Source organism: Triturus cristatus, chromosome 4_2, assembly GCF_964204655.1.
Source record: "Triturus cristatus chromosome 4_2, aTriCri1.1, whole genome shotgun sequence".
Lineage (NCBI taxonomy): Eukaryota > Metazoa > Chordata > Amphibia > Caudata > Salamandridae > Triturus > Triturus cristatus.
Genome location: NC_140586.1, coordinates 210,753,349 through 210,779,652, shown reverse-complemented (window position 1 = coordinate 210,779,652; position 26,304 = coordinate 210,753,349). Strand labels below are relative to the sequence as shown.

General features: G+C 42.8%; 1 protein-coding gene across 1 annotated transcript in view; it reads right to left on the bottom strand.

Moving 5' to 3' along the window:
- The window catches only part of MEI1 (meiotic double-stranded break formation protein 1), a 2,222,673-nt gene that overhangs the window by 870,131 nt on the left and 1,326,238 nt on the right, over window positions 1-26,304 (bottom strand). The window contains exon 20 of the mRNA XM_085599901.1: window positions 4,877-5,170. Coding sequence (XP_085456027.1) covers window positions 4,877-5,170 — 294 coding nt within the window. The remainder of the gene's footprint in view (window positions 1-4,876; window positions 5,171-26,304) is intronic.

Below are 26,304 nucleotides of genomic sequence, written 5' to 3'. Positions count from 1 at the left end.
ACCATATACTAAGAAAGTGAAATGGAAACTGCAACCGTTGTCGGGATTTCGATCAGGAGACTCAGAAGAGCTGGAGACACCAGGAACCACCCAAGGTTAAGTACCCAGGAACACCACGGAGGCTGTATGCAGAGTTGAAACACAGCCGCATACTCAATAGAAGTCAAAGGAAAGAGGCAGCTGCAGTTTTAAAGACGAAGGACCCTTCCAGGTGGACCCTGAAGAAACCCTGTGGAAGACAGAAGATTGGAGAGTAACCCCACCCGTGGGTATCCCAGGAACCAGGATACCTATACCAGGGAAGCCGGGTGCATAGGTGCAAAGGAAATTGCCATAGACCACAATGGAGGACTTCAGACAAGATGCCACTGGCAAAGACTGGGCAAGAGTCCTGTCGAATCCGAGGGTGGATTCTTGATGAGAAGAACCTGCAAGCAGAGGGGACAGAGTCTATGCCATTCGGAGGTGACTAGGAAGCGCGGAAGAGCAATGCCCACCGATGATTGAAGATGCAGGTGTGATGACGGTGACTATGTCGCTGCAGCTGTGAGGACCAGGCGACGCTCGGGAAGACCAGGGGCAGTGCATGAGCTTTCCCATGTCGGTAGTCGAGAACCAGGATGTCTGGCTGGAGCACCAACAAGGCTTGGCAGCAGCAACAGACGTGGTAAATGAAGAAGGAGCAATGTTGGGACAAGCAAGGTTGAATGGACTCACCAAGTGCAAGAGTGTCAGAGCAGGCCCCAAGCAAGCAGGGGAGCCGACTGAGCAACAGAAGACCCTCGAGAGGCCCCACAAGCCAAAGGCACAGGAGTCGCATGAGGACCTTGAGCAGCTCACCAAAGATGAAGATCCACGATGCAGAGGATGGGGTGAGGAAAATATGCTGGAGTTTCTTGTAGCCTGAAGATCTCTGGAGTGCAGAGTCAACAACCTTGGCAGCACCAAGTTGATGAGGTGCACAGGGGTTCGGTTCCAGTGGTTCCAAAGAAGGATACTGGCCTCAAACTTGCTGGGAGGCAGCTGCAGAACCGCAACCTGTGTTGCTGGGCCTTTCAAAATCCATGGGTAGTCAGGAGCATCAGCCCGGTCAGCTTTGTTGCAGTTCCTGCAGATGCAGGGGAGGGACTCCTTCACACCATGGAGATTACTTTGGGTGTCCTTGATGCCCATAGGTCTGTTGAAGATCCTGGAAGAAGCACAGACATAGACAACGAAGAAGACTTGCAGAACAGCGAGACCAGGAGCAGCAGGAGTCTTCCTTGATGCAGTTTCATTCCAGGCGAAGTCCAAAAGTCCGGAGGATTGATGCTCATGTTCAGAAGCTCGGGATACCAGACTCTCCATGCCCAGTTGGGAGCCACAAGAATGACTTGGGCCTGGTCGTTCCTGATCTTCTTAAGAACTCTGAGCAGGAGTGGTATGGGCAGGAAGGTGTATAGGAGGCCGAGCAGGAGCTGCTTTGGAAACTCCAGCAATCAAAACTGCTGACATTGTGTGTTCTCACTGTAAGGCAAGAGATCTAACTAAGGCTCTCACCACTGTTGAAAGAGACCTTGCACCAACTCCTAGTGACGATGCCATTCGTGATCCGCTAGGCATCAACGGCTGAGATCATCCACCCTGGCATTCAAGGAACCTGCCAGGTGCTGAACCACCAGGGATATGCCCTGCTGTTCTAGCCATGTCAATAGATGCAGGTAAAGGGTCCACAACCCCACCTCACCTTTTTTGTAGCAGTACCACATGGCTCTGGTGTTGTCCATGAACAATTGTACCAGCCTTTCCTTGAAAGAGCGTAGAAAGGCTTTCAATACCAATCGGATCACCCGGAGCACCAGCATGTTGATGTGGAGTCTGGATCCCGCCGGAGACCAGAGTCCTCTGAACTTCACCTCTCCCAGATGGCTGCCACATCCAGGAGTGACGCAACTGTCACTACTGTGGGATCTGATTGGAAAAAGGAGAGGGCCTCCCTCTGACCCAAATGCCACCATTGCACATCCTTTGCAGTTCCCTCCGAGATCAGGAATATTTTGGAGAGATTTCCCTGATGCTGCACCCAGTGGAACTTCAGGTCCCACTGCAAAGCCTGCATATGCCATCTGGTATGTGTCACTAGCAGGATGCAATGCAGGAGGACTTGAGGCCCAGCAGCCTCAGAGTCAGTCTCACAACAATCCAGGATAGAGGCTGAAACATAGCTGGTATCATAGCCTGAATATCCTGAACTCTCCACTCAGGAGGGAGTATAAGCCAGAAACTGCACTTTGTCTAGAACAGCTCCGATGAAAGGGAGCATCTGAAAGCGAGTCAGGTGTGACTTTGGCATGGTGATAGTGAACCCCAGCGAATGCAGGAGGTCTGCCGTAGTTTGGAGGTGAGAGATCACAGCTTGGGGCAAACCCGCCTTCAGCAGCCAGTCATTGAGATAGGGGAAGGCTGGCACTCCCGATCTGCGCTGATGAGCTGCGACCCCTGCCATCAGCTTGGTGAACTTTCAAGGGGCGCTGGTAAGGCCAAAAGGGAGCACGGTGAACTGGAAATGCTCATGGCCTACCGTACACTGCAGGTAATGCCGATGGGCCGGCATGACTGGAATGTGAAAATAGGCATCCTGCAAGCCCAACGCTACCATCCAGTCTCCTGGGTCAAGGGCAGACACGACCTGAGACAATGTGAGCATCTTGACTTCCTCCTTTCTGAGGAAGTAGTTGGGGGCTTGAAGATCTAGGATAGGGCGAATGCCCTTGTCGTTTTTTCGGAGCCAGAAAGTAGCAGGAATCGCAACCACAGCCTACTTCTGCCACAGGGACCCATTCTATAGCTCCCTTAGCCAAGAGAGCCATGACTTCCTCCCGGAGCACAGATAAATGATCCTCCACCAGCCAGTTATAGGATGGAGGCATGAAAGGAGGGTTAGTATTGAAGGGGAGGGAGTAGCCCCTTCGGACGATCTGCAGTGCTCACCTGCCCGAGGTTATGGACTGTGATGGCGAATCCTGCCACAAACTGGAGGCCCATGATCTAAAAGTGACGAAACTAAGAGGGTTTGGAGGCTGCAGCACAAGGCGGGTAGGAACCGCACCCTTGTCCACGCAGAGGCAGGGAAGATTGCACAGCTCAGTGGCTGGGATAGGGTTGGCGAAGTTGAAAGCCCCTTTCATGGCCATGAAAGAAGCAAAACGCAGACAAGGGATATGGGGCAGCCAAGAAGCCCAAAGACTTGGCCATAGCCCGCGAGTCCTTAAAGTGCTGCAGTGCCGAGTCTGCCTTATTTCCGAAGAGTTGGGTGCCATCAAAGGGCATGTCCATAAGGGAAGCCTGAACATCCCCAGAAAAGCCAGATGTTCTGAGTGGCATGGTCGACGAAATCACTCTGCCTAGTAAGTCGGTTGTGTCCAAGCCACAGCATATAGTGAACTTTGCTGCATCTCTCCCGTTTGTAACCAGTTGAGAGAGAATGGCCCGGGCCTCTTTTAGGACCTGTGGCAGCAATTGTGCAACCATTTCCCACAGTGTATGGAATAGTGGCCCAATCAGCATGCATTGGTTACTGACCACAATGCAAGGCTGGCGGAAGAAAAAATTTTCTTAACCAAACTATCCAGCCTCTTGGATTACCTGCTCCTGGAAAAAAAGGAAGGCGCGGATCGGCCCATGCGCAGGTTCTGAGGAACCAGGCCTCAAACAGTGATGTTTCTTTGTTGCGTCAGCCAAAGGACAAGGAGAAGTTGAAGCGTGCTTCAACTTATTGTGTTTTTTGTGCCTCTTACCCGAATGACTCGACGATCTGGAGTGGGATGACGAGGATTTAGGACTCCTGGTACAGTCTCAAGACCTTCCTCTCGAGTGGGACCATGACTTCCATGGAGTCTCATGCTGGGCCGCAAGCAGCTTCAGGGATCGCTCCCTCAAAACCGTCTGTTCCATGGCCCGGCAGCCGGAGCACAAATTGGAGTCATGGTCGTGCTCCAAGCACCACAAACACACAAGGTGGGGGTCTATCACCGACTTGGCATGGTAACAGGAGCCACAGGGTTTAAAAACCTGTCTTCCTTGACTACATTCTTTGAAACACCAGTAGGAAACATCACAAAAGAACAACAAAACAATGCTAAAATCTTGTAAAAAACTGACAGACAGGTAGCTCTTATATCGAATTTGCACTGGCTGGTGCAGAAAGGAAAGAACTGACGTCAGCGCACCGACGTTACGCATATATAGGTGATGCAGACCGTCACTTCGAACACAGACGAGGCCACAAGGAGCTGCTGACGCCACCTAGCAGCGTGCAGGGCTACTGCTCACGAAAAATCTTCTAGATCCAGTCTGACGCCTGGGGGAATTGAAGGGTAAGGAATATGTGGTTAGATGTCGCTAACAGATTGTGACAAACAATAGGCAGAATCTTTAGAAATCTTGCCAACTTCAGCTTCACAGGGACAGGTTGATAAGGAATCTCACCTAGACCAATCAAGTCAAAAAATGGGGTCATAAGCTGACCAAAGAAAGTAGGCATGGTTATGTTTAAGTGGGAATTATGAAGCTTACCAGTGTATCAAGTACCAGTACCTCACACAAACCTCTGTTCAGTTCAATTCAGGTCTTTAAGGGTTTTCATGGACAACTTATGTAGCTACCCAAAAAATGTAAGGTTAGCCACTCTTTTTAAAGAACATTATTTACTTCCACATCCTCTTGCTGAAAAACACATCAGACAGTGCAACTCTATTCTGTTAAGGTATTCAGGGAGTGATTATAACGCGGGACACTGCCAAAATATCTTGACATACATTTTAGCCCATTGCTTTGTATTATGTGAGCATCTAGGCAAAGGTGAGTATTGATATAGCAGATCAGAATGCCTACTTACCAGTAGAGTCAGTATGGCTGTAGAGTTATCAGATAAAATTTGAAGAAAGACATCCAAACTGTCTGGTGAAACAAGTGCAGAATCAGCTGGTTTCGGAAGTTCACACAATATGTCCATCTCATCACTCTGCCTATAATCTTCATTGGACAGCCAAAGTTCCAGGATCCAGTGACTAAAACGATCTGCTAGCAGGGGATAGTGAAGAAAAAACTTGAGGAACAGTGGATGATGGTAATAGAGTGAAGGGAGATCCAATGTACTGTCCACAGCCCTCTCTATGGTTTTCAGTGCAGCCTAGAGACAAGCAAAAAAGATGTCACTTTCCTAGACCATTTAAAGATTTCTAACTTACTATAAGCCCATGAATACACTTCTCACCATTCTTCAATTTTCATTTGTGATTGTAATATCCAGAATTAATTTAATTTGGTTCTTTCATTAATACACTGTGTACATCTATGCATATTAAAATAACAAATGTGATTCTTTTCTTTTATTGCCTCCTTCCTTAAAAAGTATTAAGCAAACAACCAAAACTGCCTTCGTACGGGTGTAGGGCTCGGACCAATCGCTCACATGACGGCACACTTGCCACATGCGTGTCATTTTTCAATAAGATTAATAAAAAGCTGAAATGACTTCATAGTGAATCTGGTATGCTTTTGTTGTTGTCCTTGCTACACAATTAGACATGAATTCCCTCAGAGTAATGGAAAGATTCTCCTCTCAGAGATAACACAATCACTTAATTTTGCTAGCTTTTGAATGCAAACAACCCTCTTGCACTCAAGCGCCATTTCTACCGGTGTGCAACCAACTGAAGCCAGTCAAATAATACATGATTTTTATTTACATCAAGGCTTAGGTATCTCAGACGCCCTTAAGTGTGGTGGGTATTTCTGACAGCGGCCGAAAGAGGAGGACTCCAGCGAAGAATGAAGTGAATTTTTGATGGAAGAAGTAGCGGGTGGTGAAGTCAAAGTACTGGGGCGTAAAAATGAAACCATAAATTTGCCAAAGCGAGGGAGTGCAGTGTGCAAGCATGAGTGCCCTAAAGGGAGGAAAACAAGGTTCTACACAAGTAGGGAAGCCATCATTAGATTTCTGGTCTCTTAGATCAGCAGATGGCCTACCCATGAGGGGAAATCTCATTTACTTTTAAATGAAGCTGCATATCAAGTAGCAGGTAGCATCTCTGCAATGTTTTAATTTTTTTATTTTGTCCTCATTAAAGCAAAAACAAAAGAAGAGAGAAAAGTGAGTGGTCATAAGGCAGTACCATGGCACCCTCCTGGACCAAGTGGTGGAGACATGCAACCCTACAGATCTCCTACCACCTCCAGATTGTTCTCAAGACGCCGACCGCATGACACTTGGGAATATCGAAGAAGGCATCGCAACATAGTTTTTACAAAAAACATTTTCCCAGGAACTCACTTGCTTCATATTCATTGGACTGTTTATAAATACTAAAAAGTTTATAAAATTCAAATTATTTGGCCCAATTATCCCAAAGCTCCCAAAACCTAGTTCTTTTCTTTGCTTCACAGGCCATGTCCATCTTATGAATTCTTTTAACAGAAGACACCCAATCTAACGGCTCTGGAGAATTAGGTGATATCCAATTTAAACAGATTTCTCTTCTAGCCAACAGTATTAAAACAAACAATAATGATTCTTGGATCTTTAACAGTTTAATGGTCCTACTGTCATCAGATAAAATTCCAAAAATAGTTAATACCAGGCTGACCTGAATTTCTTGACACATTACTTCAGAAATAATCTTACCAACTTGCCTCCAGAAGCCCTGGATCAGAGGACACTGCACGAACATATGTACATCATCTGCGCATCTCAGGTTACACTTCACACAAACCTTCTCTCCACTTCCCAGCTTAGAGAGCCTCTTCGGGGTCCAATAGGCTCTGTGGAGTGTGAACAGATGATTTCTCCTCAATGATGCAGCTTTGACAGCCTTCCACAAAATACATATAGATAATTGCCAAAAAGATTAAATATCGCTGAGCGGCAGTTCTCTTCTCCAGGGCTCCTCCATAGGCAGTGCTGGTGGATCTCCTTTAATCAATATCTAGTACCAATTCGCCACTTCTTTTCTTTGGAGATGCGGGACTAAAAACCTGCTCTCCAGATCTTCATTACTAATTTCATTTTTCTCCCGATTAGAATCCCAGCAGGAGATTTGGTAGAACTTAAATCTCGATAACCTTTGATTTGTATGAATCTTAAACTCATCCCATGATAAGAGATTATTTTCTCGGAATAGTTGGCCCCATTTCTGAAATCCATTTTTCCATAAGGGAGCAGATAGTTTATCCTTTAAACATAATGGAGAACCTGGAGAGTTCCATATAGGCGCGTTAAGACAATAGTATGGAATTTTAAGTAACTTCCTAATCTGGAAGCCATAATTGACAGGCCGACCGTATCACCTTCAATTTAACTTTTTAAAAGTATTTTGGGTGGCCAAATTTAAAAAGAAACCCGTCGCCCCCCTGCGGTACACTATTGGACATGGCTAAGAGGCAAGGCGTAAAGTAGGTGGAGTCAAGAAGGAGAGATCTCATATTCTTGAAAAGAAAAGCCCAGCTGTAAAATCCAAAATCAGGATTGGCTATACCCCCTGCTGTTTTCTCTCATCTCAGTTTCTTCCATGCGATCCTCACCCCTTTGTCGGCCCAAAGAAAGCTGTTGATATCTGATTGCAATTTTTTAAGTCAGCTGTTCTAAATAGCAGGGGGATTGTATCAAATATACATGTCATTTTAGGGAGTACCGACATTTTGACAAGGTTAGAACGACCGAGGATCGACAATGGAAGGTTGTTCCAAGACTTCAATAAGGCTCTTATCTCCTTCTTTTTAACCTCTAAGTTAACCTTGGCCAAATCATTTATATTCTGTGTAATTTGAATGCCTAGCTATAGGGGCGAGCTATAGTGCCAATTCCATGTCATAATCCCCGTTTTTTGTGAGTTGATTTGGTAACCTGATATCTTCCCAAAATCTATAAGTAGTTGTTCTAGTTTCGGCAAAATCGCTGGTGATTCTTTTGTGAAAATCATCAAGTCGTCGGCGTACAGGGCTAATTTCTTTGACCAACCCCTGAATTTGAATGGGAGAAAGCTGTCACTGGCCCTAATGATTTGGGCCAGTGGTTCTATGTACAGCTCAAAAAGAAGAGGGGAGAGGGGACAACCCTGCCTAGTGCCTCTCTTTAAACTAACTGAGTTAGATAGGTTCCCATTAACTATAATCCTGGCTGTTGGAGTTTAGTATATATTCTTAATAGTTCTTAAAATATTTTCTCCTAGTCCGGCTGCTTCAACTAGATGGTGTAAGCAAGCCCAGCTCACCCGGTCAAAAGCTTTGGCCGCATCAAAAGCAAAGATGGTAAGTGGCAAGCTATTAGCTGACGCGATGTCAATAGCTCCTATCAACTCATGTGTTAAGTCATGCAGTTGACGACCTCTAATAAATCCCTTTTGATCCGGGTGGACTAATTTCCCCATTACACCATTCAGTCTCCCTGCTATAATTTGCGCAAAAATGTTATAATCACAATTAAGCAGGGAGATGGGTCTGTACGAGTCACATTTTTTAAAATCTTTGTTAGGTTTCAAGATCAAAGAGACAGCCGCCTCGTTCCATGAACTGGGAATTGAAAAGTTGGATAAGAAGATACTATCAAACAGTTTCCCTAGGAACGGGGCAAGCGTCTCATTGAGAGCAATGTAAAACTCGCTCGGGATTGCATCAAGACCCGCAGCACTGCCTCTCTTTAAGTTTTTTATTACAGCTCTAATTTCAGCTTATGAAAGCTTCTTATTAAGTTGTTGAGTCTGATCTTCAGATAATGTCTGTAGGGAGGCTTTCGCTAAGTAGTTTTTAATTTGGGCATCGCTAACTTCCAGATCTTCAGTATATAGGTCTTTAAAAAATAGTTTGAATGCATTCTCTATCTTCACCCTATCTGAGAAAATCACCCCAGTTTCTAGATTGGATATCTCTTTAATTAGATTTCTAGATAGGTTGGCTCGAGCTTTCCAGGCCAAGAGCTTCCCACTTCCCTCTTCATATTCATAGTTCGCCAGTCTGCTCACTTCCCATCTACTTTTAGTGATATTGTCGAGATAATCGGCCAAGTCCTGTTGTTTAGATAATAGCTCGAGGCTTTCCTCCTTATATTCTGCACTCTTTCTATCTGCTATTTGGTTAAGCATGGCTCTATGAATTTCTGCTTCCAGCACCTTAATTTTCCCTTTTTTTTCCTTATTAATCTTGGCCGAGATGCCAATGATTCTGCCTCTGATATACGCCTTATAGGCGCCCCATATTATCTCCAAAGGTGCGGACTGATCATTTATCTAAAAAAAGATAGAGTATCCGCTTTTAATTGCTCAATCGCTGACTCATCTTTAAGAATAACTCTGTCAAACGTCCATCTTTTGATTTCTGCATATCTAGGGAATTTTAGATTTATCTGGACCGCAGAATGATCTGCTAAATGCTCTGGGATATGGGAAACTAGATTAACCAATTCTATCAACCTAGAATCTATTAAAAAATACTCTATTCTAGAGTGGTATTTATGTTTTTTATTATGAAACGTGAAGCTTTGAGAATCAGTTGAAGCCTTATTTTTTTCTCTCCAGATATCTACAAGATTTAAGTCTTTCATAATAATTTTAATCAGTGAACCCATTTTCGTTGAAATCACTCTCCCCCCTTGGACCTATCCAAAGCAGGGTTTAAAAGGACATTAAAGTCACCACCCATGATAATAGGAAAGTTGGTATCTATTAAGTGATTATAAATTATTCTTAGCGATGATTCATCATCTATGTTTGGGCCATAGTATCCCACTAAAGTCACCCAATTATTTTGTATTTTTAAATCCGCTATAATCTACCGCCCCCTATTATCCAACTTAACAGAGCCCAAAATAGCTTTAGCGGATCTTTTAATCATAATGGCGACGCCTTTGGTACAAAAGGATTGTGTAGTGTGAAGTGAGGCCTCTATCCACCTTTGCTTAACTACAGCCAATTCCCACTCCTCAGAAGTAAGATGGGTCTCCTGTAGGATCATTATATCAAACTCTGCCAGCCTTAAATATTTAAAAATCCTCCTACGCCTGCTTAGAACCCTTAAGCCATTGACATTCCAAGTGCAAATCCTAGTATCAGTCATTTATGTTGAGTCGGCATACCCTAACCATGACCCAAGAGGACACCCTTCTGGACATCTGCCATTTCTAACTGAATTACAACTATCTTGTAAAAAGTGTGTAAATGAGGACATTTTTTTCTTTTTTCCCTAATTTGCTCCCCACCCTGTGAAAACTTAAAATTAAAATCTACTTGTATGTCCCTCCCCACCCCCCCCCCCCCCCGGGAACCCTCCCAAACCTCATGGGTTTGATTTAATTACCCCCAAAGAGCACAGCTCCCACCCAACCGGCAACCTATACTTATCATGAATTTATGTAATGTCTTATCCCTGAGCTTTAATTTGTTCAATAAAGACTCCTACCTCTTTAGGGTCCCTGAAGTTAAACATTTAGTTTTTCCATATAACTTTGAGTAAAGCAGGAAACCTCAGCTGTACCGTGGCGCCCAGAGACCTTAATGTTGGAATAATTTTGCACAGCTCCCATTGTCGGTCCTGTGTCATTCTTGAGAGATCTGACCTTATCCTAAAAGTCCAGTCCCCCTTCGTAAAAGTTCCTGCTTTCAAAGCTTCCGATCTTTTAGAGTATTTGTTTTAAAGTTGACCAGGATTAGTCGAGGATTTTTTCTATTTGGATTCTTGGAAAACAGATCCCTGTGAATTCTCGTAATGTCTGCTTCTAACTCATTAACATCTACCGCAGGGATAAATTCTTTTAACAAATTTATGATGTAGATCTTAATATCCTCCCCCTCTGAACCCTCCGGAACATTAATTATTTTAATATTATTCCTTCTAGCATTATTTTCCAAGGTTTCCAACTTATCGAGCATGGCTTTTTCGCCATTTTTTAATGTCAAAATCTCCATAGAGTTCAGCTCCACTTGCTTATTCAATGCCTCTATTGAGGCCTCCATTACACAAATTCCCTCGGTAATAGCAGACATTTTAGTTTCTAGAGATTCACATGAGTCTTGAATCTTTGCCTGGTTTGTCTCTGAGATAGCAAACTTGCTCCTGATTTCTACAAAAAGAGTATCTAGCATTTGCGCCAAATTCAGTTGATCAGGGACAGATGGCATTAACAATACTACTGACGTTACTGGAGGAATTGGTGTGAAACTTGAAGCCTCGCAAGCAGAGATCAAGCCCAGGCCCCGGCCATTCTCGCCCAGTGCCTCAAACATATTTTCTGTAGTGATACTGACAAAATTGGCACACTCCGCACCCTCAGGAGCCGAAGTTACTTTCCTTTTATCCATTTTTATCTCTGGATTTTTTAGTATCTTGGTTCGTGGAGCCTTCCCACTTCCCTTGCTTATGGCAGACCGAGACACCTTCAATACTGTAGAAGGGGCTAGTTGCGTATTCTTTTCCTGCACTTTAAAGAAAGACCTTAACGAAGGCGTAACTTTATGTGCGGAAATATCCTTTAAGTGTTGTACAGACCGAGACAAAATAGGCTGATGTTTTCCTTTTAAGTTATCGGAAGCTTTTTTATTTGGTTTTTTAGAGCAAGACTTCTTATCACAGGTGCGTCCTCCGAATATTCCACTTGATTGTAGTTTTTATTGCGTAGAGTATATCTGTTAGGGTGGCCTGAGATTATGGCCCTTCCCTCTGTGGCTGTTTGCGAGGACTGAAATCCAATTGTATCCTGTAAACGATATGAGTCAGGGAGATTTGGTGGAGTATTGCCTTCAGAATGGCTCTCCTTATCTATACAGTCTGAGTTCTGTACTAGGGGAGGTGGAGAAGACAAAGGCAGAGTAAGAGGCAAAGCAGACAACCTAGTGTCTGGTGTTCTTCCTTTCTTCAGTAATAGGTTCGAAGGGGAGCTCAGATTACCACCCCCTTTATTTGTTTTTTTTTGCTCATCTAGAGGTCATCAGATAGCTCACACCAAGGCCCCCCTGCGAATTGGTAGATTTCAAATGAGCATGCAAAGGACCCTCCTGCAAAAAACCCGCAAAATCGGAATAGGACCCGCCCGGGGAAGCACTCCTACTCCTACTCCTGCACCTGCTCCTGCTGCTGCAGTCTAACTCAGGTTTAACCTAGAGAAAACCCCCCCTACTGCTACAGATTCTCTTCTGTCTAAAGGAGGCAATTCTGCCTGGTGTACCTCGTAGAGAAATTCTTGCAGCTGCACGTCTGTCACATAGGACCCCAGGTGCAGCCTGGAGTAGACCTCCCCCGCTGCGAGCAGGCGTAGACTCCCTGCTCAGCTCCGCCAGCTCCCAATCCACCAAGTCCCAATCCGGGACCGCGACAATGACTGCCCCAAGAGAAATCAAATAAAGCCAAGCAGCAGTCACCCCCCCTCCTACAACCTGCGGCACCCAGCTGTGCAAGACAGCGGCGCAGTGGTAAATGTAGGGAAATAAATCGATAGAAAATCAATAGTTTTTTATACATCCCCAGCCCCAGCCCCATTTCTCACCGTTCCAAAAGTTTCAATAGTATCTGCCGACCTCTGCATACAGCACAAGGAGAGACGTGGCCGGCAATCAGAGAAGATGCAGGACCGTGGGGGGGGGGGTGGGGGGCAAGAGGATAAAGCCAACAAAAGAAGCCACAGTCTCAACCACCATCACCCCTCTCCTCACGGCAATCCAGTAAAAAAACTCTTCCTTCGTGGCTGAGCCTAACCTGCCGCATTGCTCCGCTAACTACATGGAGCATAAAGCCTACAGCAGGTTCAAAAAGTGTAGAGCAGGTCAATTTCAAATAAAAAAAAAAAAGTAGAAAGTCCTGTCACTAGTTCTTATATATATATTCTTTTCTTTTTCTTCCTTCCTAAAGTAAGAATTTATAATTACTTTTTTGATTTATTAGCGAGATGACGCTGTTTTTTTTTTCTTCCCCCCCCCACTGCACACAACTCCCCACCGCGAGAGGCAGCAGCAGCAGCAGCGTCGGCCACCCTCAACGCGCAGCACACAGCCGCGCAAGGCAAGACGAACGCGGGCCAGCAATCGGGGAGGACAACACACAGAGCGGAAGAAGACAGAACCGCCACAGCGCCGAACCATGCCGGAGGCCGCAAGCAGATCAAGCCGTCTCCCCACGGCAATCAGGTACGAGAGTCTTCATTTCTTACGGTAGTAGCGCTCAGGGATCGAGCGAGGTGCCGGGAGGGTGAGAGGTGCTCGCAGCGCGTCTAGCCCGCCGCCATGTTCCCCTTCTGGTCACGCAAGCATCTCTGCAATGTGCAATGTTGTAAAAGATCCTGTTTTTAAGTCTTGCCTAGGCAGCGTTTGAGCGGTTTCTTCAAGACATGCTGTATTCAGGATATGGGCATAAAGCTCCGCCCATTTCCCACCCATCTTTTTAATTGGCTCCTGTCCCTGTCGATTGTAAATGGTTTTTATTGGTCAATAGGCTTAGTAGTCTCTTCTTAGTACCGCCTGGTCTCTTCTTGTAACCTCCCATAAGGACACCCCATTACATGTGTTGTTGCCCCCTAGGTTTTAATTACATCCTCAGCGCAATATTTTCTTAAAGGGCTTCAGGCAGGACACACGATTGGTCCTAAGCAAGGTTGGCAGTGGTTACTTTACTCACTAGCACAACTCACATTTATATCACATCTTCTATAAATTCCCTTTCTTCACTTCACACAGAGTACAACCTTATCTGGAATTAATGTAATAATTCTTTTGTCACATTTCAAAGCTACTAATTGTATATATGGACATAGTGATTTGAATGTACCTGTAGTACTGTCTTACATGCAATGCACTATGGGTAGGGTGGATTTACCATATCTTCTGCAGGGTGCAGTACCATATGTTGCCAAAAAGGTCCCATGGGGCCTCTTGTGGCCACATATGGTACTGCCCCCTGCAACATGGCTAGGTAAAAAACATTGCCATTTATAATGCCAATACCTCCAACTTTGCGGGGTGCAGTACCATATGTGGCCAAAAGAGGTCTCATGGGACCTCTTTTGGACACATATGGAACTGCACCCAGCAACATGGCTAGGTAAAAAACATTGGCATTTATAATAGCAATAACTACAACTACAACAAATGCGACAACGATTGCATTTCCAATGCAATCGGTCTCTCATTTGTTAGAGTTAGAACTGTTGGAGTTGAAAAATAACAATGTTTTTTACTTTTGCTTTTTCATACCATTGGCAATAGAGCTATGCAAATATAATAACTCCAGTTCAAATAAAAAAACAAAAGTGAAAAACATTGTTATTTTCAACGCCAGCAGCTCTAACTTTGAACAAATGTGAGATCTATTGCATTGCAAATGCTTGTTTTTAGACACTGCTGAGACTTCTAGAGCACAGCACCTTCCATATTGTTAAAATAGTAATATGAGTTTGCAGTGCATGATATAGGATCGTGCCATTTGTATTTTCATTTGGCAACTCATATGTAGCATTTTTTGTGTGACAGGCCGATATTTACTAAGCTTCACAAGGTGTTACAGATGCGGCATATCACTGAAAACTTGCAAATATTTTTAAATCAAGAATCTTGAGTCTTGATCTTTGGCACGGATTCTGATACAGTCTAGTCATGGCTCACAGGTGGAAGAGGGTTTGCTGAATTGCTTGGGTTTAAAAAGATAGATCAGTCTTGACCCTGTTCTTCATGGGAACAGTCCAACCTGAACTGACAAGGCGGGTCCTCCTTAGACCATAAACAAGCATCCTGGGACCCATTTCAGGTAACACCCCTCATCAGCCAGGCTAGCTTGAATCCAGTGGCACAGCGAGTAAGGGACCCAAGCCAGGGCATACCCATCCCAGTTAGGGTGAAAAGTGCTGCGGCAACAAATGATGGACGGAATGCTGAATTATCAAACATTTACCCCAGTCAAAGGATCTGGGTTAAATCCTTGTCCACCAGTCAAAACACTTGCTGGGCACATCCACGTTTTTATATATTGCCTAAACAGCCTTGGTGATGCCAGCACTGAATTTCAGGCCTTTCGACTCAGGCATACACCTTGCTCCCCACTTCTCTTCCCCTGAATTCTATAGTAGTTTGATAATAGCCCTCCCGGTCAATTTCGTAATCATTTTATCTAACTGGATTACCATTACAGCAACCTGGATTAAGGGTATGACTATCTCCACTTTTGTTAAGTGGCACTTATAATCGTAACCTTGGATCCAGAATCTGTCATCAAAGAAATCTTGACACTGCTGACACAGAAATTATATATAGGGTGCTTGGCCATTGGTATATCTCCCTCATGCACATTAACACATAACATTAATTGTCCACTTTATCCATATATTCGGTCAGCCTGCTCTCAGGTACTACATTCATCCTTGTGGTTTCACCGCGTTGTGCAACAGACCCTCACAAAATGTCCAACCAGCCCAAATTTGATGCATTTATCTCTTTTAGCTGGACACATTTCATAACATGCCACATGGTTTTTCTAACCACACCTAAAACAACCACATTCAAAAGAGACATGCCAAGGTTTCATCCAACTGAGGTTTTTTACATATTAGTAGTCTCTCCTGAATTCTTTTGTTGAAACGTTCGGTGACCAGTTGCTCCCGATGAGCTATTCTGTTAAGTTCTGAAATTCATATTTGGCCTTCAATACCCTTATTGAAGCTACGTACAAGTCAACAGTTTCACTGGCCTGCTGCTCTTGGGAAAACAATGTGCGTCTCCTAATGACCAAATTTGGTGCTTTAGAGAAAGGTTTTTCTAATCTTTTAACTGCCTCCTGATGAACAAGCTACTTACCTTCGGTAACGTATTATCTGGTCTAGCCACAGATTCCTTAGCTTTGAATTCTCTACAGGCATCAGTCTGGATCCAGAAATATTTCAGCAGTGCCTCAGTGCACCGGAGACACTATAGAAACTGGTTGTAGGAAGAGTGTGCCAAAAAGATCAAAAATCTTTGAAACATTATTAAAGAAGAACATTAAATGGTATGTAAATACCAGACATGGATTTAACAAAAAAATCCCAAAAGAACCAACAAGACATAGGGCTGTGTGAAAACCCTGCACTCTGGTGTACAACCAACATGCAAGGAAAAACACTTTATACTCTACAGACCATTCACTAATGGTAATGAATGACATGGTAATATCCAACAAAACCAATACAAACAAGATGTTTGTTGAAACACATCATTACATGAGATAGTGACAGTGCCAATACAAGGTGTGATAATACAAGACAAAGACTTTCAAAGAAAGAACCAAATGAATCAACACTGCTCATTGGTGATTAATCCAATGTAAAAGAGAAAACACCCCCCACTCCACCAAACAGTGCCAATACAAGGTGTGATAATACCAGGCAAAGACTTTCAAAGAACGAATTAAATGAGTCAACACTGCTCATTGGTGTTTAATCCAATGTAAAAGAGAAAACACCCCCCAATCCATCAATCACTCACCATTGAAAATGGATGGTATGGCAACATCCAAACCATACCTATGTGGCAAAACCAAGTGGTCTGTTGAGCCCCAACATTACTTGAGACAGTGATCACAAGTATGAAAAAAACAGTAATGAAAATGAGTATAACCTTTACCTCATAGGTCGTTCGCAGAATTAGAGTGGGGAGGATGGGCAGGGCATTAAGGAATCTGCGGCTGGACTTTATCTCTACCAAATAATACATTACTGAAGGTAAGTAACTTGTTTAAATGATAGAGACATCTAGCCGCAGATTCCTTACCTTTGAATTAAATACCATAGCTATACTCACCCGGAGGCGGGTCCATGAACTAATCCTACAAAAGCTCTCCAAGAGAACCAGTCAGTCAAAACCAACAACAGATCAAATATAGGAATAGAAGAAAAAAAGAGCCAGGGCAAAAATCGTGCCAATAACCACAGACAATATAAAGAACAAACAAAGCTGCAGGCATGAAAGATCAGAACCTCAAGGGAAACAAGATAAAACACTGAGCATGAATATCTGATAACAGTCAGACACTAATAAATAACCCCGAAAGGGAAGGAAAACTCCTAGACCAGAAGGGCCAAGGACAAAACTAATGGCATGCCACTGCATTCTCTACCTCAATAAAGACATATTTGAAGAAGAAGACCTGTCCCAATAAGTCAAGAAAGAATGACTTCTTAGAACTCATTCCCAATAAAACCAAGTTGAATAAACCATTATTGCAAGGTCTGGAGACACAATCTGTGAACCAAAAAACAGGTGAACAATAGTCCATCCCTGGAACAAAAAAGATTCAAAAGGCAAAATGACCACCCGAAGGTTTAGATAATAACAGGGCGAAAAAAAAGATGACAGCCAAACAGATTGGAATCTGCTATTGATACTTATCAATGATGCCAAATTAATAACACACACCTATACACACACACACACACATATATATATATGTATATATATATGTATATTATACATTACTTACTACTTACAATTTACAAGAGTCCCATCACAAGGAATGAGCAGAGACCACACAGTGGAAGATCGTAGAAGCATTTAATGGAACCAAGATGACAAGGCGAATGCATTTCGGCATAATGCTGCCTTCCTCAGCGCCCAAGATTCCAGGTGGCCTCCATCGTTACCAGGTGAATAGTCCTGCCGCCTTTATTGGTCTCGAGAAAGGCTCCGCCCTCCTGAAACGTGACTCCTCCTGTATGTAGTTGACGGGATGGTCAATGAAACTACATATCCCAGAATTCAGAGCTCTGATCCCAGGTAAGTGGTGTGTGGAGAGAAAGTCACCAAATGGTCGGGCGGAATGCAGGGCGAAAAAAAAGATGACAGCCAAACAGATTGGAATCTGCTATTGATACTTATCAATGATGCCAAATTAATAACACACACCTATACACACACACACACACATATATATATATGTATATATATATGTATATATATATATATATGTATATACTGCTGCAAGACCTCCGCCTTACTTCCTGCACTCTTGGGCGAGTGCTGTAGTGCGTGTAGGCGAAGACGCGCTAAATATCACGGCTTCAAAGTATAAAGAATACCAACTCTCACGGGAGCATGTTTACCCAGATTTAATAGTGTTTAAAAGCACACAAAACGCGTTTCGGCAATCGCCTTTTTCAATATCAGCCCTGATATTGATAAAGGCGGTTGCCGAAACGCGTCTTGTGTGCTTTTAAACCCTATGAAATCTTGGTAAAAATACTCCCGTGAGTGCTGGTATTCATTATACTTTGAAGCCGTGATATATATATTACCTACTGGCGGTCGCCAGTAGGTAGTTATAGTTAGGACCTAGTCACTATAGGAAAATGGCAACATTCTATTCGCAATATCTTTGGCGCCGATTGATGAATCTTCGTGAAATGTTCAAAACTAATTCTTTGTTGAGATCAGCTCCTATGTGGAAGGTTTGGGGGTGATTCATCGAGGGAGGGCCGAGAAAAAAGGGGGGTCCCAAAACATGTTTTTTCAATGTTCATTTCCATAGGAAACTTTAGACAAGGCTACAGGTTGAACGAGTGAACGGAATTACCCCAAATTTGGCAGGGAGAAGGGTCTTGGTCTAGAAAGTACGCTTTTGTTTATTTGATGTAAATCCGTTCAGTAGTTTTTGAGAAATATCGAAATTTACAGATATCGATATTTGGGAATTCTGCCATCTGATTGGCTGAGGTGTTACGAGCACGAGCTTGCTGCTGATTGGCTGTGAGCGTTTGCAACTAGGAAGTGTTGGCCGCCATTTTGTGATTCCGTTGAAGCGAGTAAGGGGGAAAAAGGGCGAAAAATATGGGAAAGAGGAGGGTAGGAGCACTGTAACCTTTGTGGGGTGTTTAGGTTGTGCTATAGAGGGGGTGCGAAGTGAACTAATCATACCTACCGGTGTGAAAGTTCTAGGCTATGAAAATTAAGTGAGGTATTGGCTAGTGTGTGATATTTCTAAGGTGAGCTTGTGCGCAACTCGAGGATTAAAGCGTGAGCCCACACTTTGGGTCTTATGCTGTGAAGTCATGTGCCCTGGCCGCTGCAGTACAGTTGTGGAAGTAGTGTCAGCATGTGTTTATACCTACTAGGATGAACTACTGACCCGTAGTGGTGTGAAAGTCCTGGGTACGGAAAATATGTGAGGAAGTGTTGGCTGTCATTTTGTGATTCCGTTGAAGTGAGTAAGGGGAAAAAAGGGCGAAAAAAGTGGGAAATAGGAGGGTAGGAGCACTGTAACCTCTGTGGGGTGTTTAGGGTGTGCTATAGAGGGGGTGCAAAGTGAACTAATCCTACCTACCGGTGTGAAAGTGCTAGGCGACGAAAATTAAGTGAGGTATTGCCTAGAGTGTGATGCTGCTAAGGTGAGGTGGTGCGGGACTCGGGGATTAGAGCGTGAGTCTAAATTGTGTGTCTTATGCTGTGAAGTCATGTGCCATGGCCGCTGCAGTACAGCTGTGGAAGTAGTGTCAGCATGTATTTATAACTACTAGGACGAATTACTGACCCCTACTGGTCTGAAAGTTCTGGGGTACAGAAAATATGTGAGGTAGTGTGTAGAGTCTCATGCTGCTAAGCTGAGCTGCTGCCGGACTCGGGGATGAAAGCGTGAGCCCAAACTGTGTGTCATATGCTGTGAAGTCATGTGCTCTGGCCGCTATGCCACATCTGTGCAAGCAGTGTCAGCATGTAGTTATAGCTACTTGGAGAAACTTTTGTTTCGAACATTGTAACTTGTGTATGGTGCTTAGGGGGTGTTATATAGGCAGTGTGAAGGTAAATTTGTGTGTATGAAATGAATTTGGTATTTGGAAAGTGGAAAGCCCTGACTCCTACAGGTCTGATGGCGCTGGGGGCGTAAGGTGAGGTGCTGCTGGAGTTGGGAATAAAGCTGATGAACTACTGACCCCTATTGTGAACTTTTAACATGCACGTGCCGTTAAATGTTCGATAAAACGTTGCAAAAGTATATAGTTAGGTTAAGAAAAAAATGATGAATTTTTAACCTGCAGGTGTCGTAGAAGGTTCCAGAAAGTGTGGTGATAAAATAGGTTGAACTTGTGACCTGTATGTGTCGCGGAATAATAAGTAGCTTTTCGGAAGGAAAATTCAAAATTAACCAATGGAGGTAAGTTTTGGAATGTCGTTGAAGGAATGAAGTATTCTGATTTGTTCTTTACATGTATTTATGTGTGGAGCGACAGAGAAATTGTGCCATTCCTGGTTTCATTCTTGATGAAGTCGGAGCTTTACATGTACTATGTGAGAAAGAGAGAATTGTATGCGTGTGTCATTTGAAATCTGGATAACAACTACAAAGGTGAGTTAGAAATGAACAAGGTGTGTTATGTGTTTTATAGTATTGATTAAGTATTTGAGGTGTTGTTATATAAGTATTTTATATATATTTAGGAATATTTCACAGAGAAGAAGTGTAGTTTGTCATCTTTATAGGACTGTATTGTTTTGAAAATGAGGTACAGCGTTAATTTGAGTTTGTAATGTATTTGGGGAGATAAAGAAAATGTCGCACGTTTGCAACTGATACTTTTTGTGGAAATAGTGGGGTGGGGGGGTGGTGGTAGGAGACTTATGTGTTATTAAGTTAAAAGCGATAAAACGAAATGCAGAAATGTTATGTGGGCAGGTTGTGGTCTTATTTTTGACACTGAGAGGTAGGTTTGAATGTAAGTCAGGGTAGGTTGTTGTACAGTGGGGCCGTGTACAGTGTTTGGAGATTACATGGAGAGGAGATGGAGATAGGAAAAGTGATACGTTCCTTTTATATGTACACATAGTTTGAATCATGTGATCCTAAGTTGAGATAAATATGAATATGGTTTCTGGTTTGCATTTGGGTATAGTGAATAGTTTTTGTTGTTTCTGACTAGTGAATAATAAAAAGGTAGGTATACTGAAATATATGGTAGTAAACATATTAATTATTGTCTGTTCTTATGGAATAGAAGTAGTTGGGGAGTGCTTCTTTAGAAGAGATGTTTTATAAATGTGTGAGAGATAAAAAAAATGTAAATGTGCGGTATATTTTCTGTATGACTTTGTTGAGATTAGAGAACTACATGTGATTATAAGTGATACTATTTCTCAGGCTGTGTCTCTGTGGCGGATATATGTAGGTGTTGAAGTGGTTCGTGTTTTACTGATGGTGAGCTTCACTATCCCTTTTGAGACACTCATCAATTTATTCATTCCATTTAATATCTTTAATATAGATACAGTAAAGGGACTGTATATCAAACGTTTGGGAATTAGAACTTTGTTTACTCTCCCCATGCCCTGCTATACACTCTACAGAGTGTTTAAACGACTTTCGTAACATATAGATGTCTAGCTAGTAAAGGTGGTGTAGTTCGACTGGGCTATGGGATGGTTTATGTTTTACCTGCCAATTTGCATGTTTGAATACTTTTTGCTGATAAGTGTTCCAGCAGACACCTGTTAAAATTAACGGTGCATATTGGTATAGTGGTGCTACTGGGAATGGTGGGGGTTTCTGTTTGATTTTGTGCAGTTAAGCAAGGGGGGGGGGTGGGGGAGGTGGTTAGGTTGCTAATTGAAACACAGAATATAGTAACGTGCAGATGTCGAGCTACTAAAGGTGATCTAGTACCACTGGGAGCACTTACAAAGAGCCCTATGGCATGGGATATGTTTTGGTCGCAAATTGGTATGTTTTAACACGTTTTGTTGATGAGCGTTTCGGGAGACATCTGTTGAAATTAAGCCTCTGTTTGCCTATAGTGGCGCTTCTACGTTTGCTGGGGCTCTTTCTTCTATTGCGTAAAGTTAAGCAAGGGTGGGTGTTGAGGTGGTGTAGTGGTACTGTGACTATTTATAAACCGTCTTATGGTATGGTGTATGTTTGAGTTGCAAAATTGCAGGTTTTAATAGGTTTTGCTGATGAGGGTTCCGGCAGACACCTGTTGACATTAAGTCTATGTATGGCTATAGTGGCGGTAACAGGAGTGCTGGGGCTCGTTGTTAGATTTCGTAAGGTTAAGCAAGGGATGGGTGGGGGTGTAGGAGGTGCGTATGTTGCTGATTATAAGACGGATATTTCTAACGTGGGCATGTGAAGTTACTAAAGGTAATGTAGTTTCACTGGGCCCATTTATAAACAGTGCTATGGGATGGTTTATGTTTTACTCGCTAATTTGCATGTTTGAATAGTTTTTGCTGATAAGTGTTCCGGTAGACACATGTTAAAATTAAGCCTATGTATGGGTATAGTGGTGCTACTAGGAATGGGGGTTTTGTTTGATTTCGTACTGTTAACATAGGGCGGGGGTGGGTGTGGGGGAGTTAGTTATGTTGCTGTTTGAAATACAGAATATAGTAACGTGGAGATGTAGAGCTACTAAAGGTGATGTAGTACCACTGGGAGCACTTATAAAGCACCCTATGGCATGGTATATGTTTTACCCGCAAAGTTGCATGTTTTAATACGGTTTACTGATGAGCTTTTCAGGAGGCATCTGTTGAAGTTAAGGCTGTGTATGGCTATAGTGGTGCTTCTACGTTTGCTGGGGATCTTTATTTTATTGCGTAAAGTTAAGCAAGGACGGGTGTTGAGGTGGTGTAGTGGTACTGTGACTATTTATAAACAGTCTTATGGTATGGTGTATGTTTGAGTTGCAAAATTGCAGGTTTTAATAGGTTTTGCTGATGAGCGTTCCGGCAGACACCTGTTGACATTAAGTCTATGTATGGCTATAGTGGCGGTAACGGGAGTGCTGGGGCTCGTTGTTTGATTTCGTAAGGTTAAGCATGGGTATGGGTGGGGGTGGGGGATGTGCGTATGTTGCTGATTATAAGACGGACATTTGTAACGTGGGCATGTGTAGTTAGTAAAGGTAATGTAGTTTGAGTGGGCCTATTTCTTAACCGTGCTATGGTATTGTTTATGTTTTTCACACGAATTTGCATGTTTCAATACTTTTTGTTGATAAGTGTAACGGCACACACCTGTTAAAATTAAGTCTGTGTATGTGTATAGTAGCGCTACTAGGAATGGTGGGGGTTTCTGTTTGATTTCGGATGGTTAAGGAAGGGCGGGGGTGGGTGTGGGGGAGGTGGGTAGGTTTCTGATTAAAACACACAATTTAGTAACGTGCAGATGTCGAGGACTGAAGGTGATGTAGTACCACTGGGAGCACTTATAAAGTGCCCTATGGCATGGTATATATTTTACCTGCAAATTTGTATGTTTTAATACGCTTTGCTCATGAGCGTTCCGGTAGACTGTTTCTTGTATTGGTATAGTGTGTTTACTAGGTTTGGTGTGTCTCTTTCTTTAATTTTGTGAAGTTAAGGAAGGATGGGTAAGAGGGTGGTGCAGTGGCAGTGTGCCCATTTATGAATCGGTTTATGGTATGGTAAATGTTTTTCTGGCAAATTCCCATGTTTTAATACGTTTTGGTGATGAGTGTTCCAGCAGACAGGTACAGAAATTACACAACATTTCTGTGGATAAGACATCTTCGTGCTGATAGACACTCTTGTACTGTGGTAGAAGGCTGATAGCGTTGATGGGAAATTATGAAACTTGGTGCCATTGTAGATTTCTATGGAAGGTTACACTGTTTGTTTGTTACTATAGTGTAGTTAGGGTTCTAAGTGGGAGAAAAAAAGTGGGGGTGCTCTAAAAGGGGGGGGGGCAAAGCTCTTAATAAAGGGGTATGGGCTATGCAAGTTGGGGCGTGGTCTAAATCAAGATAAGTATCATTGTGTGCTTTAGAAAATCCTCTCCAATTATCGTAGGTTCGGAAAAAAAATTGTTTAAAGAATTTTCCTTTCTTCTACAACGTGGGTAACCTAGCGTGTTGTCTCCAGTTCTCAGTAGTGAGCAAAATAAGCATGCGTACATCGATGTGCATGCTGTCGCTGCAGTGTAATAATAAAAAAAAAAATTGACTATCTTTGAGAGGGACGAAAATAGAGCCTGGTAGAGAGTTGTGTGAAGGCTGCCTGAAAATAAGTGCCGGTCCCCAGACCCGGCCCAATTAAAGTGTAGTATCCATGCATCCTAAGCACTGCGCAATTCAACCATCTTCGAATTGATGCATATATTCCTACCTATATATATATACATAAATCTGTTTGTCCGCTTATCTTAAGCATCTATGAGAGCACTCGCCTTTAGTAAGCACTGTGCCATTCATGCAGCGATACGCCTATATATGCATAGATATATCTGTCCCAGAATCAATACTAAGCATTTATCAACCCACCTGTCTATCGTAAGTACTGGTCTTTGCATTCATTCATCCTTCCATCCATCCATACATTGATCTATGTATCTATCCATTAATGCATCTGGCCATGCATCCACTCGCCCTTTATTCAACTATACGTTCTTATTTCCGTGCATCGTGTGCCCCCGATCTTAAATACGACGTATTATACTCATCCAGCTACCCTCTTAAGGTGTTGAAAAGGCTTGCGAAAAGCATTGACAGGCAGATTTTTAATAAAGAATAACAAAGCTTTGAGTTACTCTTTGTGGAGCATACTTCAACACCCTTCTCTGGTGGTGTTTTAAACAAAGGCACATCTAGCGAAAGAAATGTAAAGGAGCTTTTAAGTGTAATACGTTAATTTAGAAACATAATGTTTTGTCGAGTTGTTTATAGGTACACTGTTTTAAAGTGGCCGTGACTGACAGATACTGAATACCTGTACTTCTTATATTTGAGAAAGTATACCAGAGAGCTAATTTGGGGTGGTGAGAACCTTGAGTTCTATATTTCCATGTGAAGTACAGTATAGGAATATAAAAGTAATTGGAAAGCTTTTATGTTCATATTAAAGAGGAGGTGTGAGAACTTAGTGAGGCAGGCAAAGTGTGTGTTTTCGTAGCACTAAAACAAGACCGTGTGTAAGGTGAGAGCAGGTTCGTGCTGGAGTTGCCTTGTTGTGGTCGTTTGCAGAGGCGCAACCAGAGGGAATTTTCGGGGGAGCCTAATTCTTTCAGTAATAGGCAGAGTGGGCATGTAGGGGTTGTAAAATGGGGTGAAAAAGAACAGAGTCTCCTTTACAAAAAAATGATGTTTGAAGACTGGTGAAGTACTCGGGTGCGGCTCTGTGTGTGTGCCCGGGAAGCTGTGTCAGAGTGTCCGGGGCAATGGGCGTTGCGCGCCTGGTGGTCTGTCTGCTAATCACCCTATGATGAAGTTGCGAGTGCGTTGCAAAAAGAGAAGGGAAATACTGAGAGAAAATGGCTCACTTTAACGGATTTCCCATCTCCTACAATGCGAGTCACTTGGCATGATGTCTGCACTTCTAAGTAGTGAGCAATGTGCATGCTCTCACAGTGTCGCTGCAGTGTGAGGTCGGAAAATAGAGCCCTATAAAGACCCGTTTCGAAGCTCCCAAAAATAAAGTGCTGGTGGTCACATCCCCACAGACACCCCCTCCAGGTAAAACCCTGGGTGCAGTGTTATGTTTGCAAAGTTGTTGATAAAATTGTTAGGTAATAATGGAAATTTTTATGTGTGCTGTTTGGTTGATAATATTCTAAGTACATAGATTAAAAATTTTAAAAATACTATTTATAAAATTGTGTGTGGTGGGTTGCAGAGAAAGTGGTGTGGGGGTGGGGTGTGGCGGAGAGGTGAAAAGTATGAGGTAGTGCAGTTATATATAAATTGTAAAGGAGTATGTAAATAATTAGATAAATACTTGCAGTATGTTCTATGGCACTACTTGTCATCCTAGTGCTCATCTGTCGTGCTCCATCACGTTGCAGCACTGGGTCTGGAAGTTGTTAGTGGAAGTTTTGCAATTGTATGTTTAACATAGTGAAGAAATTTGAAAAATAATTGAATCTATTTTTTGTTTTTCAGAAAATTATTTCGTTTGGATTGAAATTTGGAAATGCCTAGAAGAAGTGGAAAAAAAAGAAAAGAGAAGAAAAATATATATTTGACGAAAAGGAAAGATCTTGAAGTAGAAAAAAATGCGAGTAGTAGAGAAACTAAACTGTTTGTTTGACTAAAAGCAAAAGACAATTTTTGAAAAAAATATTACGAACATTTAATGAGAAAAAAATCACACAAAGCAAAAAGAAGAATTTTTCAATTAAGGTGAAGCAGAGTTCAATTTCAAATACGAGGAAAAAGAAGGATGATAAAGAAATAGTATCTGGTACTCGGAGACAAAAACAATTTCAAGAAATTTGTCAGACACTTTTTCGATCTAGAGTGATTCAGAATTTAGTGAAAACATTCGGCAAATATAAAAGAAGAATGTTCCAATTCAAAGAGAAGCAGCGTATTGAAAGTATAGT